The sequence below is a fragment of the Mercenaria mercenaria genome, chromosome 9 (genome assembly GCF_021730395.1).
Source record: "Mercenaria mercenaria strain notata chromosome 9, MADL_Memer_1, whole genome shotgun sequence".
NCBI lineage: Eukaryota > Metazoa > Mollusca > Bivalvia > Venerida > Veneridae > Mercenaria > Mercenaria mercenaria.
Window position 1 is genome coordinate 38,779,689 of NC_069369.1, and position 19,857 is coordinate 38,799,545.

The 19,857-nt window shown below is 35.9% G+C and overlaps 1 protein-coding gene across 2 annotated transcripts in view; it reads left to right on the top strand.

The window, feature by feature from the left end:
* LOC123547904 (uncharacterized) overlaps nucleotides 1-19,558 on the top strand; it is a 36,449-nt gene extending 16,891 nt beyond the window's left edge. Inside the window, exons 1-4 of one of the 2 annotated variants that reach the window (XM_045335153.2) lie at nucleotides 5,878-6,307; nucleotides 7,967-8,208; nucleotides 15,763-15,945; nucleotides 18,837-19,558. In XM_045335153.2, coding sequence (XP_045191088.2) covers nucleotides 6,028-6,307; nucleotides 7,967-8,208; nucleotides 15,763-15,945; nucleotides 18,837-18,926 — 795 coding nt within the window. In that variant the 5' untranslated portion in view covers nucleotides 5,878-6,027 and the 3' untranslated portion in view covers nucleotides 18,927-19,558. Of the gene's footprint in view, nucleotides 1-5,877; nucleotides 6,308-7,966; nucleotides 8,209-15,762; nucleotides 15,946-18,836 lie in introns of those variants that run through there. The other variant, XR_008372402.1, reaches the window with a different exon arrangement.
* Nucleotides 19,559-19,857: the final 299 nt, after the last annotated feature.

Below are 19,857 nucleotides of genomic sequence, written 5' to 3' on the forward strand. Positions count from 1 at the left end.
TCTAAGTTTTAATTTCAATGTGCAGCAGTGCATAAGTACGGCTCATTCAGGATAATTTAGTTCTAGCTTACACAATTACTTGAAATTTCATAATTAACGTTAGTAATAAGAATATATTTATATTTCTTTACACTGTTGCTCTATTTAAGTCCTTTCCAAGCTACCAACAATCTAGTTGTATAGAGATATAACGGAAAGTAATTGGTTTCAACTGTTGTGATTGTTTTCCTTTGGCTTACATTTACTATATCAGCGTCTGTTGAGATCAGAAAACATTTTGAAGTGTTTTCTGTTATGTTTCTAACCTGAAAAGTATAACAAAAGAAATATTGTGTTGCTGAGACAGCAAAGTGTCAACAATTCACGATGCTGCTTATGTAATACATGTCCATACATATACTGCTACTACTGTTGCATTAAATATAAAAGTTAAGAACTTGTATTAAGAGACAATCAAAGGCAAAACATGGTCGCTTAATATAATACAATTTGTTCATTAATATCACAGAAAGAAACTGAAAAAGTGATTTGTTAATGCAAATGGTCTCTTATTAAACATGGCTTATCGAGCAAGTTTGACTGAATTTGAAAACAATTCTACCAGAACATTATTGTATTTTTATTCGAAACTGTTTTAAATGTGCCGGATATCCAAATTTAGATTATTGTCAAATTTTGCAAGAATTCAGAGGGAGTACATGTTATTCTCCCAATTTCAAAGCTTTCTTAATTGATTCCCTCTTTCTTGGTCCATCTGAACAAATGTAAGAAAAATAAATAGAAAATAACAATATAATGGTATCACAAGTGAACAAAGTGAGGTAGCACGGAAAGAAGAAATAACTTATGTAAACGAAAAGTAAACGCTTGTCCATTTTACAAATACAAACGGAATCCAATCTGACAATTTCTAACTTTGAAAGTCGGATGTTAACCTTTGAGTTTTCTTAAAGATCTTTTGTTCAATGTGGAGCTTACTAACATTGATAAGTTATCTCTCATAGGGATAAAGATTTCATATTGTCCCGCAATCAGCTCGTCTGTCCGATTTCGTGTCCGGTCAATATATTCTAAACCGAATGAATAATAATTATGATGTGTTTCGAAGGAATAGTTTTCCCATCTGTACCACTCCTTCATCCTTCGTCATAATTTAAGTTTGCAACGTAGATCCCTACCCAGTCCATATTTTCATAACTCTATGAAGGTTATAATTATATGAAACCTCAGCAATTAAGAGACCACATACAGCCAAATTTCAAGGTCACACCTGAAGGTATAATATTTGAGCCTTTGATACTTGTCCAGTCCATATCTTTTAAACACAATAAATGATATTTTTGAAACACGTATGGTTTGTTTCACTTTTCAAGACAATATTCTTGTCTAAAGCTGAAGGTCAGAGCTTGATCCTCAGACTTTGTCTTTGATCATTATTTCTAAACCATTGGACGTAAATTTATGAAACTTGAGAGGAATGTTTCACTTATCAAGACAACGTGTGCCTTTGAAATTCTTCATTCCTTATATCATTCGTGAAGTTTTATTAGCTTCTCTAAACCTGACAAAACTCAATTGATAAATACATATTTGAATGGGGAATCTGAATATTCATTAGGTTAATCTGCATTTTCATTTTTTTAGCTCACCTGTCACGTAGTGACAGAGTGAGCTTTTGTGATCGCCCTTCGTCCGTCGTCCGTCTACAATTTCTTGTCTGCACGATAGTGGTTTCACTTATGATTTTATTTTAACCAAACTTGCACACAACTTGTATCACCATAAGATCTTGGTTCCTTTCTTGAACTGGCCAGATCCCTTTATGGGTTTCAGAGTTAAGGCCCCTGAAAGGGCCAAAATTAGCTATTTTGACTTTGTCTGCACAATAGCAGCTTTATTTATGATTTGAATTTAATCAAACTTATACAAAACTTGTTTCACCATAATATTTCAGTTCCTTTCTTGAACCGGCCAGATCCCTTAATGGGTTGCAGAGTTATGGCCCCTGAAAGGGCCAAAATTAGCTGCTATTATGACCTTGTCTACACAATAGCAGCGTCGTTTATGATTTGATTTTTACCAAACTTGCACACAACTTGGTTCCCTTTTTGAACTGACCGAATTCTGTTATGGGTTCCAGAGTTATGGCCCCTGATAGGGCCAGAATTAGCTATCTTGACATTGTCTGCACAATAGCAGCTTCATTTATGATTTGAATTTAATCAAACTTGCATAAAACTTGTGTCACCCTAAGATCTTGGTTCTTTTTTATACGCCCTAAGGGACGTATTATGTTATCGCCTCGGCGTCCGTCTGTCTGTCTGTTGGTTGGTTAGCAATTTCCCTTCCACTCTGTAACTCTTGAACCCCTTGAAGGATTTCAAAGAAACCTGACACAAATGTTCACCTCATCGAAACGATGTGCAGAGTGCATGTTTCGGATCTTCAAGATCAAGGTCACACTTAGGGGTCAAAGGTCATATGACTTTGTTTTGTGTGTTTATTGCTCTGCATTTGCGTTGCATTGCAGTGCTCTTGTTTTTTTAATTCGCAGATCCTTCTTTTGTTCGCTTACAATAATTATGTTTTAATTACTTCCTTTTTATATGTTACTATAAATAGCTTATTTAGTAACTTTTTTATTATTGGCCGTAGGGAAAAACTAAGACCACTTTTTTGTGGTACAACATGGATGGTACCTCTAATTATAGGTGTATTTTGACATATCTGTACCTTTAGGAAAATTTCAACTATATTTTCTCATGATTCTTTTGATTGATCTTTATGATATTATGATTTTTTGACCTTCTTGTCGTTAAGTGCAATGATAACAGGTGAGCGATATGTTTATTTTCAGATTCAGTGTTTTCCATGTCTGAACTGCAAACATTTTTATCTCAATATCGTATCTTAGAATTAAACCGCCTTTAGTATATACAAAAACTCAGGCTATTACATCAAAATGCTCCCCTGCTTCACACAATACCTCTTTGAGTCGTTTTCTTCAAGGGAAATTCATATATGTATAGTCAAAAGTATCATGAAGTATTAAATGACTCAATTTTGTCTCTTTTGTGTTCGTGTTAGTGACAAACTATATCATCAAAGCATGCAGGTTTAATATTTTTCCATTACAGCTTCTTTTTGTTGTGGGACTACTTTGCAAATGCGTGGCTCTGATTCTGTGTTTTTGGTGCTCTGTTCTCCGAGAAATCTACCCTAACCTATTATCTTTTACAAAAGAAAATTGAAACATTACTCAGATGCTATATTTTAAAGTTCAAAGTTACATAGGGAGCGCATGAGTGACCATACTGATGTGACATCCAACATGTCAGCCATCTTGTTGTTAAGTTTTTCAGGTTTCTTTATCATGTTAAATATGTGCCATAAGAAGATCAGGCCTTGATCCTTTAGCATTTAGTTAAAACTGATTAACGGCCAACGATCTCCGCCCCTGAGAACATTTGTATGTAGTGCAGTTTCCAATGGAACTCGAATTCATTCTGTCCAGTTTTTGAAGCCTATGCGCTAACCACTGAATTATAGAGGACTACAAAAGTCCTTATATCGTTTTGAACGTTGCTAATTGGTGGACGGTCTCCCTTAAAGAGTTTCAATCCAACAACTTGAGCCATATTCAGTATAAAATTTATCTTATGACACTTTTGTGATGGGTTTAGATCCCCTTGCTGATGTTTGTTAGGAATAGTGTTTTAAGGACTGTTTTAAGTTTTCCTATTACTGCCTGTAATCATGTAATAAATGCACTAGGAAAACAATGATAAAGATACCTAATATTTTATAATGGAAAGGTTAAATAACAGATAGAGAACGAAACACAAGGGTATTTGATTAATTCGAGGGCGGAGGGGGGCTAAGCCCCCGAGAAAAAGTCGATACCTTATGATGTTTTATGATGTTTTAAGACTTTTTTGTATCATAGCGAATGAAAATCAATATTGGCAGGTATACCTAATATTTATGCAAATGGTTAAAACAGCATTACGTCCTGCACTCAAACTACTCTCCTGCTGCAAAAGTAGTATAAACCGCGGAAAAAAAATTAACCTACTGATAACAGTCGTCAAATTTTCCCCTTTTCACCTGTCGTGCAGCGGTCATTTCAGTTCATGCCTTCCTGAGACAAATATCCTTGAATGTAGTTAGATCTAATAACACAAATCTGGTTTCTTGTGTACATCAAGTATGGAATCTGATGGTCTTGATTCAATATTAAGTCAGGTTGCGGACGATGGGGAAAGAAAATATTATGAATTACTGGACAATAGTAGTGAAAACATGTTTTTATCACAAATTCCACTGCAGCCAGATAATGTGTTTGACGAGAGTGACGAATATTTCGATCATCGATCGGACTTCATTACGGACCCTGTGACGTCAGATTTGGAGACGAACGTCAGTGAAATTAAACAGCAGATGTCTAAACCTGAAAAAAATAAATGTTACAGTTTTTCAAAATTAAATATACTACATGATGAACGGCTAAGGAAACCGGCAACGGATGAGAAAATGCAAGAATTCAAGTCGTACATCGCGCTCGGGTGTGATTAATTTTAGTGGCTGTACATTTTATTTCTAATATTCAGCGAAAAGATACAAGTCGTGATGAATTCTATGACGGAACTTAAATTGTACTGGATTTCACATTTGAAAACAGATCCATATAAATAAGATCTACCACAATTTTACTTGAGAAAAACTAATGTTTTATTCTTTTTGAAAAAAAAAGAACATTTTCATTTCAAACTGAACAGTGCGGTAACTAACCGTGCAGGTAAGACCCGAACAGTTAGTTACCGCACTCTACTGTGTTGCAAAATGGTTTATCCCCTTAACTTAGCCATAGCCCTCCCTTACCCATAACCTGGAATGGAATGGAATGCCCCTGATGTATACGATTTACTGCATCACACCAAGTATAATATGTTATTTCAAAGTTTGATCAAATGTTACTTGAAACATTCCTTTGACAGTCCGATTTCATTTCAGTGGGCAATGAACATTATAAGGTATATATTGTTGTATCATAGCTCGGTGTTTTTTCTTAAAAAATTTGGTGCGGGTAAATCGTATACACTGAGTACAGGGTGCGGTAACTAAAAGTGTGCAGGTATTTAATACCCGCACTCTAGTTACCGCACTATTGGATACAAAAGTATGCCAGCGTGTCTGGAATAGTAGACAGTGAAGTGTACTTTATTGATTTTCTGCTCTCGCATTGGTTTATTTTACATGGGCTTTACACATTTGTAAAGCAAGGATTTTAAGTACTCACTGAACTGCTGTATATGGCAATGTGGAACGCCTACAAGTACCATATTTGAATGGCTGTGATACAAAACAGAAAGAACATTAAAACTCTCGGGTAAACGATTTATACATGGGGGATATGGCCCCTCGTACAAATCATTTACCCTCGAGTTTCAATGCTCTTTCTATTACTTTGATCATTTCAGGGCGGACAGAAACGTAAGTTGTATTAATGTAATTTATTATTCAAAACCTTGTAATTACATATCTGCGTCATCCTTTTGCCCTTGAACAGAAATAAGAAAAACAATATATGTTAAATTATCTTTCACCCGCAGACACAAAATTTCATAACTTCTTTAGCGACAGTAAACAAATGTCGTCTGTCAACTTACGTTTTATCAAAAACACAAAAAGAACAAATACGGTTTATGTTTATAGACAGCTGCTGCCGAATGAAAGAAAAAATGTGCAACATCGAAGTTTTTTCCTTTGCAAGTAGATTACTTCTGAATACGAGTTACTGTTATATGTTTGATTCAGTGACTGATTACAGTTTTCTTTAATTATATACATTTACCACAGATAAATGAAATCAATAAAAAAAATACTCTTATAGTCTGAAAAATTGCAAAACTGTTCAGCTATCTTAACATGTTAATAATCATTTATCTATTCAGGTCAGTGCTAAACTAAAATATAGGATTCTGAATTGATTCAAACACTACTGAAACGTGTTTATAATTAAACTCCATGAGGTATCAGATAATTACATATAGGCTGATTGCTGTTTACAAAGCTATTATTCCTTTTAAATTCTTGGCGAAGGTATTGTTGTTTGATCCTGAGAATGGAGATATAACGAACAAATTTATCACGGCCCTGAAGACTAATGTTCCAGTAAAATATGGATTAACGCTCGTCCATTCAAGCAGTCCTGAGAAATACATGGATATTCCGCTTGTCCTAGTCGTCAGATGTAGGACACTAAGATTTGAAGATGATCTAGATGCTGCGATAGCTGTGACAAAAGGTAACAATATAAACGTTTTAAAGATATTGGTCTTTTTATTTGTTTGATAGTATATTTATAATATTATTATTTATTTTTTTTTTGTTGGATTTAACGTCGCACCGACACATGATAGGTCATATGGCGACTTTCCAGCTTTAATGGTGGAGGAAGACCCCAGGTGCCCCTCCGTGCATTATTTCATCACGAGCGGGCACCTGGGTAGAACCACCGACCTTCCGTAAGCCAGCTGGATGGCTTCCTTACATGAAGAATTCGAAGCCCCGAGTGAGGCTCGAACCCACATCGATGAGGGGCAAGTGATTTGAAGTCAGCGACCTTAACCACTCGGCCCCCCCCCCCCCCCCCCCCCCCACCCCCCATTTATAATATTAGGTCATTGCTACTATCGTAATGCGACATAATACATTTTAATGTGAAAAAGTTAAATGTGAAGCATTTTACGGAGATAATGATAAACTAGCTTCTAGACTTTCATTGTTCTGTTATATTGTATCCCAATTTCTTTCGGTGCCAAATGCGTCAAGTCTCATTACGTTAAATGGTAGTTATTCTCTATAAAACAGGACGAAAGTCAGTACTTGTTAAGTCTAATGCCTAAAGAAAGATCTTATGGATGAAAAGAAAAAGATCAACCTATTTTCATGAGAACGAAAATGTACGTGTAATAAAATTGAAGTAAATAACATAGGTTTATAATTCTTGTTTAAGCAGACAGAACATATCAGAATTGAATTGCACTCGCCGAGTTATTTAACATGGTATGTATTACGTAGGAATATGATCCAAGACACAAGTTTACACTGTAAAGTAATCATTATTCAACGCCGGTTATCGTAAAACAACTATTGATTTTCTGGAACTGAATTCTGATTACTGGCTTATTCTCGAAGAAACTGTGACCATTGATCGCGTATAAAGTTATCTCTTTTGGTTTACCTCATGAAGCTAGACCTACTAACAATTTTAATTATTTGCCTCCTTATTCGCAAAATGTGAAGATACGTCTGTCTGCCAAAGGTCAATAGAATGTTAATTGATGGTTTTTAAGGCTACATCTGCTATACAGAATATCGTATTTACCAAGGGTCAAACGGTAACACATCCACCGAAAATAATCTCCCCATACATCAATGTATGACCTATCCTAGCCTCTAGAGCTACTCCTGATTTCAATATTCAGACATGATATACACCTGCATGTCCATGTATAGTATGGGTTTATCCTCCGGTTGCAGAGGCGTACATCTAGAGCTGCACCAGGTACCAGATCTTGGTCTTAAACTAAGCCAGGTTAAATATAGATTTCTCCTGACGATTATTGCATAATTGCGTACGTTATTGATTAACTGACATTGAAATTAACAGTGCAATAGGTATGTGCAAACTAGTTGGCTAGATGAGGGGTTGTTTTCAACAAAATTCTTCCAAAACAGAAGCGTGATTTTGTTTGATGTCTTAAAACTCGGACCACACGGAATAATATATGGGTTCGGCCCTCGCGAGACATATGATCTGCTAGACTAAGTGATGTTAAAGTGAATTCAGTTCATACACGTTTCTGCTGTACAATATTTCTAAATATGTATGTTCCATACAATTATAAAATGCTTTTATATATCACTTTCTTTGTACCGTTTTTTTTCTTTGGTTTTGCAGAAAAAACATTAAAGTGCCCAGAGATTATAATTTACTTCCATATGAAAGATCAATATGACTGGTCGGAAACAGCTAAACTAGCAGCAGAAAAGAATAAGTATTCACAGATAACGATCATCAATATGAATTTTACCCGAGAAAAACTTTCCTATTTTACGCCTTTTGGCATTTTGATGAAAGATGTTAATAGGCGAGCGTATGACAGATTAAACGAACGCATCAACTCTCTGGCAAGGTTTGAGGTAAGTATTATTTAAAAAATATGAAGTTATCTCCATTCCCGAATTATAACCGTTTGAGAAAAGATATTATGGCTGAAAAATGTTTCGTTTTGACACATTCTTGAATATGTACTGTATTTTGTCTTCCACTGGGTGTGATGTCAACGAACGAAAACCATTAACAAATCAGACATAAACTTCCAAAAAGAATATAAACGTTTAGCTAAAACTTCTTGAATCGACATAACCGTGCGTGTTTTCAGGAAATACATGTATTATAAAAAAATCAAGAAATGTATTTTCATCAAAATGCAAATTACAGTTTAACGTGGGCGGGTATATTTTCCTGTTCTATTTAGATGTACAAATTATAGATAACCTGACGTTAATTTTGATTTTCTGACACTAGTGAACAAATTGCTTTTGGATTTAACGTCGCACCGACGCAATTATAGGTCAAATGGCAACTTTCCAGCTTTATGGTGGAGGAAGACCCCAGGTGCCCCTCCGTGCATTATTTCATCGCAGCTGGGGCACATTGGTAGAACCACCGACCTTCCGTAAGCCAGCTGGATAGCTTCCTCTCATGAAGAATTCTACGCCCCAAGTGAGGCTCTAACCAATATCGATGAGGGACAAGTGATTTGAAGTCAGCGACCTTCTCGGCCCCGGTGAACAAATTGAAAACCAAACCACTGTATCAATGTTGATATAGGAGTTGTGTGTTTAGACGGGTATAAATCTCAATGGGACTTTTCGCAAATCATCCATTTGATATTTGAAACTTTTATTGTCTTTATCTCTTATCGATGAAGCGACTGTATATTGAAAACATAGGCACGCAGGTCAAATACTGGAAACCAATTTGTCTTTTTTTTCAACGTATATATCATTAAACATTCCTGTAATTACATTCATTGACTTTACAAACCTAATATTAAAAGCAAATTTGAATGAAATCTCTAGTACTTTAATTTTTGTGTTGTTTTTCCGATATACACTGACGAGAAAAAGAAATGCCTCAATCAAATTCAATACTCCGCCCCAGCAAGACCCACAAGTGTTCAACGGGGTTGCATGTCCGGAGAGCAAGCCGGCCAAGGCAAGACGTTAACGTTATGTCTAGCGAGATAATTTCTGGTATGTATAGCAGTGAATGGCACTGCGTTGTCCAATTACTTGGCGTAAAACATTGTCAACATATAGAGGTAATGATAAAGATCAGTGGCACGGTGTCAGTCCGCAAAGGATACCTCCTAGCGCATTTTACCGTGCCCAGTACCTCGAAGCGCTGGGTACAGGAGCCCCACAGCTCAAAACAAACTAGTTAAAGTGTACTCCGGTGATAAGTGTGTATAAAAAAGGATAAAATGACATGAGTATGATTTATTAGGACTTTCGTCATGTCTCACGGAACTTTTGATACGTCTGATATTGTTTGTAGTATGATATGCATTTAATGCAATGTAGTGCAAGAAAACGTTCTGTATCGAAAATAAATTGCCAAGATCACGGAGTATTATGAAAACTATGACAAATATTTGTAAATATTTATAATATGCTAGTTGGAGTATACGTATCTCTTTACACAGTGTAAAAGAGTTGAAAACTTAGATCCACGCATAATTCAAAATGACCATTCAGAAAAGTGCTTAATAAAACCAGGAAAAAGCGTGTTTTATAAGGTACCTGTATTTTCATAAGCACGAGAGTCCTTTTGGCAAAAATAATTATGCAAATTGTCTAAAATATATGGCACCAGACTCATTTAAGTTGTATGACACAGGACTCCTGTAAGCTGTCAAACACTTAGATAAGTAAAATGCCGTTTTTTGTCTGATTTTAAGACGGTGTTGAGAGTCTATGAAACAAAATGACTGTATAGTTGTACGTTAAAAGTGCTAACATACGCGTTCCTGAAAAATACTGTTTTTGGTATAAATAGCAAGTACTTACATACTTTAAATGCGTTATGTAGAAAGAGAAACTCGTCTTTCAATTCTCTAGTTTTTCTAACTCACAAAATCTTTGCTTTAGTTGCCGTTTACATGTATGAATTCAGGTATTATACAAACGTTATTTAGGTGTGTCCAAACTCTAACTGAAATATACGTCCTCGAACGATATATATTTCACATTTACTAACATTAAACATTGTTTTATTTTAGATTCAATGTAAGAAAACGGAAGTCCACTCTGTGGTTGCATAAACCAAAAAAAAGTAAGACTGAAAAATAAGCAGTTTAGAACGAGAAAATAGCTGTACGCAACCTAAGAAAAGGAAAAAATTACAAAATCCAGTCGGTGCATTTATGCCATGTAACCTAAGAAAAAAATAACATTGAAATTACTGTTTTTCAAAACTTCACAAAATGGAAATGTAACTTCCCCAAACGGAAAGCTCATGATATATTGAATTATTCGTCTTTTTATTCGTCTTTCAAATAGTACTTAAGTTAAGCAAATAACATAAAAACTAAGAGGAAAAGGGGTCATAATTATGACTGAATACAAATTCAATGTAAATATACATAATTATCTTTTTCCCGATTTTAAAATACATTTCCTTTCAAGTTCGGCAAGTTTTGAAATAAAAATATAAAGGTTCAATAACAATTTTATTATGACAATTCAAAAATCTGAACGATGAAAATTTAGATAACGTATCTAACTTTAAATTGGCATTTCTCATTTTATAACATCATGTATACTCTAATGCACCGGGCCTTGTGATGGAAGTAAATAAAAAAAATGATGATTTCGCTTCCCAAACGGGAAACAAGTTACTATATTCAGTAACAAGTTCGCAGTTCTGGAAGTAGGGAAAATGTTTCCCCAACTGGTTATAATCATAGAATTACAGGCTTTGTTACTCATTTTTTTTTTTTGGCACAGTCTCGTCATCACGAGTTTTGTCACTAGTTATTAAATAAAAACACCATTTATGAAAACATAAAATTATATGAAATACACGTCTCCTGTTGCGTATAAATGATAGAGGTGGTGATAATGATCACATATGAACGTGATTATAATAAGAGGAATGAGACAAAGAGATACTGAGTATATATTCGTATATGTAGGAACGCCGATTGCATTTTCGATAGAACTCATATTTAACACTTATAAATCATTTGAATAATCTCAATCAGTTGACACACTGAAACTAGACTGAGAAGGGACCAATACTCATTAAAGTTGAACGCAAGAATTTTGACTTAGAAATAATATTTTCTCAAAATATAGACACGAATCGCACCAGAGATCACCATTTGTACATACATGTATATTTCAAAATCTTCCGTGAGGAGAATGTCGACCCCAACCCTAAAATCAGAATTTACACCAAAAAATTATGCTAGAGGACACAATTTCATACCTGTATCTCAAATTTAGACCAAAAACGCACTATACACCAAAAGTTCATACCTATATATAAATTACTTTCAGGGAGAGACTCTACTCTTTCACCAAATACGGACGGAGGCCCCCCTCCCCTCCCCTCTCAGCGATTTGCAAATCGCTGGTGATAGCTTTGTTCAAATTTTTCTGGAACCGGGCCTGGAAACAAAATTCGTCATTGTGCACTTCTTAAATATGCAACTTTTCTGACGTCATTCAAGTTTGTAAAATTCATTATGTAACGAAAGAGAAGAAACTGGCTGTCAAAAGTTTGGATCAAAATCTTCAGAGCATGTTTCAGAAGAAACCAAAAATGATAATAATAACATTGATAGAAACGTCAACAAATTCTAATATAAAATGCTTATCATTATTAACACACTTGTACAAAGGCAGTTAAGCTTCACACGCTTAAAGGACTCCGGTGGAATAGTTTTATGGGACTCCGGTGCCGTTGCCGTTCCGGCCGGAATCAATTTGTGTGTTGCTGTAGCTCTTCAAAGGACAGCATGGATCGTTTATTATTACAAGTTAGGCATGTATACTGGTAAGAAGGTGTCAGCACCAATGTCCTTGGCGAAAACATGACATGTATCGAAATAATGTGGAAAACTCTGCGTGTTCACGACTACTCCAGCTTACACCTGTCAATTGTTTTCACTGTTTTATGAAATTTAATTGTTAAAGTTTCTTTTTTTTGGCCATGTATTCATTAGCAATATATAGCAAGTTCCGTGAAGGCACACTCCCGAACATTTATTGTGAAAAAAACGGCAAACTTTTACTGACTGTCTGTGTCTCTTGACACTCGATTGTTTTTAGTCACGAGACTGCCGTGCCTACGCTACGAGGTACTGGGCACGGTATATTGCGCTAGGAGGTATCCGTTATGGATTTACACCCTGGGCAGTTTACTGCCACATGTTAAAACAACGAATTGAGCCTATCTGGAAGCTTGGAGCAAGAACTTAGAGGTCAACTGAGATGAAATCTGTAAGAAATTCATTTCTTTGTATGAATGGAGAAACTGAATGATGCTACTAAGTATGTCTTGTCAAGAAATGGAAATAAGGATTTAAAACCATATCGAGGCACTGAAATTGAATAATATATGAGTGGGAAATCCACCGGGAGTGGTGAAAGTTTATCGTTTCTGTTTCATTATCTTGAACATAAAGAGACAGAATGCGCATGCAAAGTGGTGTCACTTCTTACTGCATCAATGAAAGCAGCTCTGATTCAGAAAGTAAATAAACGTAGTAATAACCTTTAGCCTGCTGGGGGCAAGTTATTTTGCCTTTGCGGCCAGTGCAGACCAAGATCAGCCTGCACATCCGTGCAGTCTGATCATGGTCTGCACTGTTCGCTATTCAGTCATTAAATTTTCAGTGAACACCCCTTTGAAAAATAAATGGTATTGCCCAATTTGAATGATGGACAAGTCCATTTTAGATATTTAGCAGGCTAAGTGTTAAGGCGTTGTATCTAAAGAACACTGAAACAGAAAGCCAGGCATAGAAATCTGAAGTAAATGATGCAGCCAATGGAATTTATAAATTGATATTTTCAAGTCCAAAAACGCTTCTACAGGGCAGAAGAGACCTTGTGATGTCTTTGTCTAAAAAGAGATATCTCAAAGTAATCTTCATTGATGAGGCACATTGTGTAAAAAATTATCAGCTTGTACTATGTTCTATTGAGTCATCTTGTTTTTACAGTTATTAAATAAATATTGCATTCCTGAGTGATTGATATAAAAATTTACTACCTAAAGATATAGACATATTGACCGAGGTGTCAACAGATAATTTTAACATCAGTCCTCTTAGAAAATCTCTAGAATAGACAGACTTTTTCTCTTTGAAATGGAATTGGACGCAAAAGAGAAAAAAAATTATGGAAATATCTTAATTATCAGTCTAATGGCTAGTCTACTTCCTATGAAATATGGCTAAATTCCAACCAGTGCTGGCAGAAAAAAACTCCGGACAAGATTTGTACTATAGTATACTATTGTTGAATTACCAAAGGGCAATAACTTAGCACGAACACGAAAACAATATGCACATCTCCGCTGAAGAGTAAAGCTTCCTATGAAGTTTCATTAATTTACAACCAGTGGTTGCTGAGAAATTTTCCGGATAAGAAATGCGGGACGGACGGACGGACGGACGAAGCGGCGACTATATGCTTCCACTTCGGGGAGCCTAATAACTGGTCGATGTAGCGCCTGGCTGTGAGATTACCTTGGCACACGACGAGTTTGGACTTAAACCCATGGTTGATGCCTGCCCAGACCATAACTCCGCCCCAACATAAGGGATGTGCTGCAGAACGCAATTGCTAGCGTAGTGTTCACGACGTCATCTGTAGATACGACTACGTCCGTCGGCGTCCCACAAGTTAAAATGCGACTTATCATCTACGTTCCACCAACGCTGACCGCGATGGTCGCTGACCCAAATAAGACGTTGGTGATGGTCACGTAACATAAGAACTAGACGCCTGTAGGGCCTGCGCAGATCATTTTCCGTTCTCTAATCCGATTTCTCACTGTATGTCGACTACCACTAAACGTGACGTGGATTTAGCCTTCACAAATCTGTCACGTGAATGGCTTACACGCAATCTACCCAAACGAACTCTATCGACAAGCGTTCCCGTGTCTCTAACACGCCGAACGAGATGCAGTAGTGTCGAACGAGAGATGTTAAAACGTCCAGTGACTTGTTCTTGTTTCACATTCGAGCATGGCCAAACATTTGGCCCTCTCTTCCTGCAAATCATTCTGATAACCCTGGTATAATACAGCTATTCTACCTGATGACAGGTGGACAATTAAGGCCCTCCCTGAATTAATGTGTTTTCTCAACTTCATCTGCAAACTTGTTCTGTCATTCTTTTTTCAGTATAATTTTATAAATATAGAATAATTAACTATATTACACTGTAGAAACAATTTCTTGTCTAAATTCACCTAAATACATCTAGTACTGTGTATGCAACTACAATACTTTAATTATATATTTAGGCATTAAACACATCTTCTGTATTTTTCAAATTTATTCATGCAAATCATGTTTAATTGCCATCAAAAGAGTACAGTTATTTTGTGGCGCGTCTTTACTATGTGTCACGAGGTCCAAAACCACTGAATATCAGTATTTTGTCTATAAGTTGTATTGTCCTCGTTCCGTGTATATATTTTGTGAAATGTCTTTATTTGTTATTATTTTGTATTACTTCCATGCAGCCCGATCCTATATGAATTCCTATATCATTTTTATTTCATTCATCCATCTAGCATTTTCTAACACTTACCAGTTAATTAGAGGCCTTAACAAGATTTGCATGCCGGGCCTCAATTTTCTGAATTTTTCCCGGATTTTACTGCACGCATGCGCACTTGGCAATAGATTCTTGATGGCTCGAGCCTGAAGTTTTTCTTGTTCAGATAATTTATTTATCAAGGTTTTGTGTTTTGTGCCTTTATAGGTAATTGTTATTGCATTCATTTTATCATGTATTCATGCATATGTCCATATCATATTTATGTATTTCGGCGCTGTATTTATTGAATTGCACATGAAAATAGATTCTTGATGGCTCGCGCCTTAAGTTTTTCTTGTCCAGATAATTTATTTATCAAGGTTTTGTGTTTTGTGCCTTTACAGGCCAAAGCTCTCCATCGCTAGAGAAGTAGAACACACGACTGAATAAAATCGTACGAGTTCCGGTTGGCTGTCTTTGCCGGTCAGAGTACATATACATTGCTCAACATATTTAAACTATGAAACGAAAATAACGTCAGCTTTCAAATAGGCGTTTCTTTATCTCGTCAATGTAATTGAGGTAGGTACATATCGACACTATTATGGTTTTGGGAGAGATTTTGGGAGAGCAGGATAACACATGGATAGAACAAGTGACCTTATGCACGTTTCTTCATAATATTATTATGACGATTTTAGCATGACGAAAACAGAAAATGTCAAGGGACAAGTGATTATAAGTCACAACCGTAACTGCTTGGCCATCGAGGCAAATTCTTGCACAAACATTAAATGTGCCTAAATGAAAAGTCGTGTCTAAGCTTCAAAAATGTTTGCAAGTGGGTGCTCATTCAAGAATATATGACAATGTTAGATACATTTTTGTAACGTAATATTACAGTACAAATTGTTTATATATGACGCAATCGCAACCAACCAATCAGAGACGACATTCGAAGAATTAGAGAAGTTCATGCACAGACGATTGCATGTAGAGAAAACCAAAGACCCAAAAGACAAGGTGCCACTAGCTGTAATCTACACCCTCAAAAAGATTTCGGTTCGCTATTGGAAGGATTTAAAGGTATTTTATGATTTTACAGCGGTTTGTCGAGATTTTATCTCTAAATGATTATGTAGGTACATTGCATTGTATTTGTATGATATTAACAGCAAATCGCAAAAATACACCAGCTTCGGAAATAAAACATGATAGAGACAAATAATCTCTTACAGTAAGAGGGTCATTGCGAATGTCCCTTAAAGCGTTCTCCACAGGATATATAGAATCATTTGCATTCATTATCATTTCTACAGGTATATGGCAGCAGTCATGTTGCATATCCTGTAAGTCTTTGTCACATAGTTACATGTTTATTATTATTCATTAAATTCATTTCATATTTTCTTCTTAAAAATCATCTAATAATTTCGTTGTATACATTTGCTTAACCTTGTTACTAATTTTCTATCATATTTACTTACCTATCATATTGACGTGTGACGACCATAGGCTGTCGTTCCGTTCTTGTGATTCCGTTGAATTATTGTTTTTCATAATTTTTCGAATTCGAATATTTATCCATGACGCTGTGCATCAAACACACTCGTGTATTTCGAACCACATTTATTTGAGAAAAGTTGATTAAGTACTTAAATTACTATGGCTATAATACTGACAAACAATATATCTGATATGGTAAAGATATAATAAATTATGTCTCCCCCCCCCCCTCTGGGGGAGACATATTGTTTTTGCCCTGTCCGTCCGTCCGTACGTCCTTCCGTCCGTCCGAGCTCACATTTGCATACTTAGGTGGCTATAGGAACAATAGGTAACTGTACTTTTTCTTTGATGTCATTCATTCCGTAAGGCTTTTATGTGGCTTTTTTTCTCTTACGTGGCTAAAAGAACAATAGAGAGAACAAAAGAATAGCCACATAAGTATCCATATGTAGGAACGTCCGTCCATCCGTCCGTACGTCACACTTCTTTTCCGAGCAATAACTGGAGAACCATTTGACCTAGAACCTTTAAACGTCATAGGGTGGTAGGGCTGCTAGAGTAGACGACCCCTATTGTTTTTGGGGTCACTCTGTCAAAGGTCAAGGTCACAGGGGCCTGAACATTGAAAACCATTTCCGATCAATAACTAGAGAACCACTTGACTCAGAATGTTGAAACTTAATAGGATGATTGGTCATGAACAGTAGATAACCCCTATTTATTTTGGGGTCACTCCGTCAAAGGTCAAGGTCACAGGGGCCTGAACATTGAAAACTATTTGCGATCAATAACTAGAGAACCACTTGACCCAGAATGTTGAAACTTAATAGAATGATTGGTCATGAAGAGTAGATGACACTTATTGATTTTGGGGTTACTCCGTCAAAGGTCAAGATCACAGGGGCCTGAACAGAACCACTTGACCCAGAATGTTGAAACTTCATAAGGTGATTGGTCATTTAGAGTAGATGAACCCTATTGTTTTTGGTGTCACTCTGTTAAAGGTCAAGGTCACAGGGGCCTGAACATTAAAAACCATTTCCAATCAATAACTTGAGTACCACTTGACCCAGAATGTTGAAACTTCATAGGATGATTGTACATGCAAAGTAGATGACCCCTATCGATTTTGGGATCATTCTGTTAAAGGTCAAGGTCATAGGGGCCTGAACACTAAAAAATATTTCCGGTCAGTAACTTGAGAACAACTTGACCCAGAATGTTGAAACTTTACAGGATGATTGGTCATGCAGAGTAGATGACCTCTATCGATTTTGGGGTCACTCTGTTAAAGGTCAAGGTCACAGGGGCCTGAACATGGAAAACAGTTTCCGATCAGTAACTTGAGAACCTCTTGACCCAGAATGTTAAAACTTCATAGGATTATTGCTCATGCAAGGTAGATGACACCTATCGATTTTGGGGTCACTCCGTTAAAGGTGAAGGTCACAGGGGCCTGAACATTGATAACCATTTCCGATCAATAACTTGAGAACCTCTTGATCCAGAATGTTGAAACTTCATAGGATAATTGAACATGCAGAGTAGATGACCTCTATTGATTTTTGGTTCAGTCTATTAAAGGTCAAGGTCACAGGGGCCTGGTCATGTGAAATCATTTCCGGAAAATAACTTGAGAACCACATGACCTAGAATGTTGAAACTTAATAGGATGATTGGACATGCAGAGTAGATGACCCCTATTTATTTTGGGGGTCACTTGATCAAAGGTCAAGTTCACAGGAGCCTGAACAGTGACTTGAGAACCACTAGGCCAAGAGTGTTGAAACTTAGCGGGAGGACTGGACATGCCAAGTAGATGATCCCTATTGCAGCCAACCATCAGTGTCTCTTTGACTTTCGCTCCTGAATCCTATTGACTTCTTGCCTATACCACTTTGCATTGGGGGAGACATGCGCTTTTTGCAAAAGCATCTTCTAGTTAAAGTCTGGAAATGTGTTTTGGTCTCCGAATCTGGTCAGATAAGGCAACCAACGTCAGATAAGGCATTCAACGTCAGATAAGGCAATCAACGTCAAATAAGGCAATCAACGTAAAGGAGTACTCAAGAATGCCAACAAAAACAAACTTTAGTTAATGTCTGTTAATGGATTATTGATTCATGTTCAAGACCGACCCGTAGTTAAAGTAAAAATGTGAGATCAAACATGTTCTTTTATTTAGAGATTTTAGATCTATTAAGGCAAATGAATAGATTCTGAAATCTTCATATCATCAATAAGTTCCAATAAATCTCCTGGGATACTGGTATTTATGTGACTTGAGACAAATTTATGTCATAATAAATGAAAGTAAAATTTTGTTGACAAAATGTTTTTTGACGTATCAACTTATTTGGAAACATAAGTAAACGATAAACGGTGCTATGAGTATTTTGAATATTTGAATATACATGTATTACCAAAGTATTTTTTATGTCAGGAGTGCAATTCTTTTATTTTTGCAGGATCTCAAGCCTCAGATCCTATTCTTTTTCGCCTCTGTACTCGACCAGATGTTGCGAGGAAAGCAACCGAATTTGAAGAGATTTATATAGATATATGTGACAAGGAAAGGAACTTTATTATATTTGATATGGGACAAAAATTGATTGACTTCGTAAGATTGTCTTACATCAATAACAAAAAGAACACCGTAAAAGCACCAAAAAAACAAAAAGGATAAAAGTTTGGAAGATACTGACAAGGACGAACAAGTAGAAAATGCACATTCATTACAACTTCCAATTGGAATTAGTTCTGTGTTACCTCGTGACATGAAGATTGTCTATAAAACAGAACCCTTTTCGATAAATTAGTAAAACCAAAAATAAATTGATCTATTTATGTCTTAAAACAGATTAGCAAAGGAGTTTTAAAATATGCTTTTACATTAACTTGTTAAAGTAACATGGTTTATGATAAGCATTTAGGCTACTTGTAGATAGTCTGCAAAATACAAAAAAAAAACTTTAAGGTAAACCCAAGAATAAATGAATCTGTCTTCGTCTAAAACAGATTCATGAAGGATATTTGAAATATGGGTTACAGTGACATAGTGTATTTGTTTTTGTAATTTATATAAGAATAGGAATAGGTAAAGAAAACGGAATTAGTTTATTTGAGTCTAGTAATATCAGGATCCCTTGATAAATGAGAGAGTTCTGGAGAATAATTACCCATCGACAAAGACAACACAAATTACAGTTCAATAGAACTTATTTTTATTAAGTATTGGCGAAATATTGCCATGGTTAAGTATATTTTGTAAGTACTTTACTTGATGAAGTTTTGAAATATTAATTAAATATTATCCTTATAAAGTACATTGTGCTTTTTCGTTCCGATAACGTCAGTAAAAACGAAACATTTATGCTACAAAATGCCAAAAACGGTCTCGAGAGACCCTTCCGCCAAAGCGGTATAGCATAAATTACCAGCTATGACAATATTTCTATAATAGGATCAGTAATAGGATCAGACCACCTA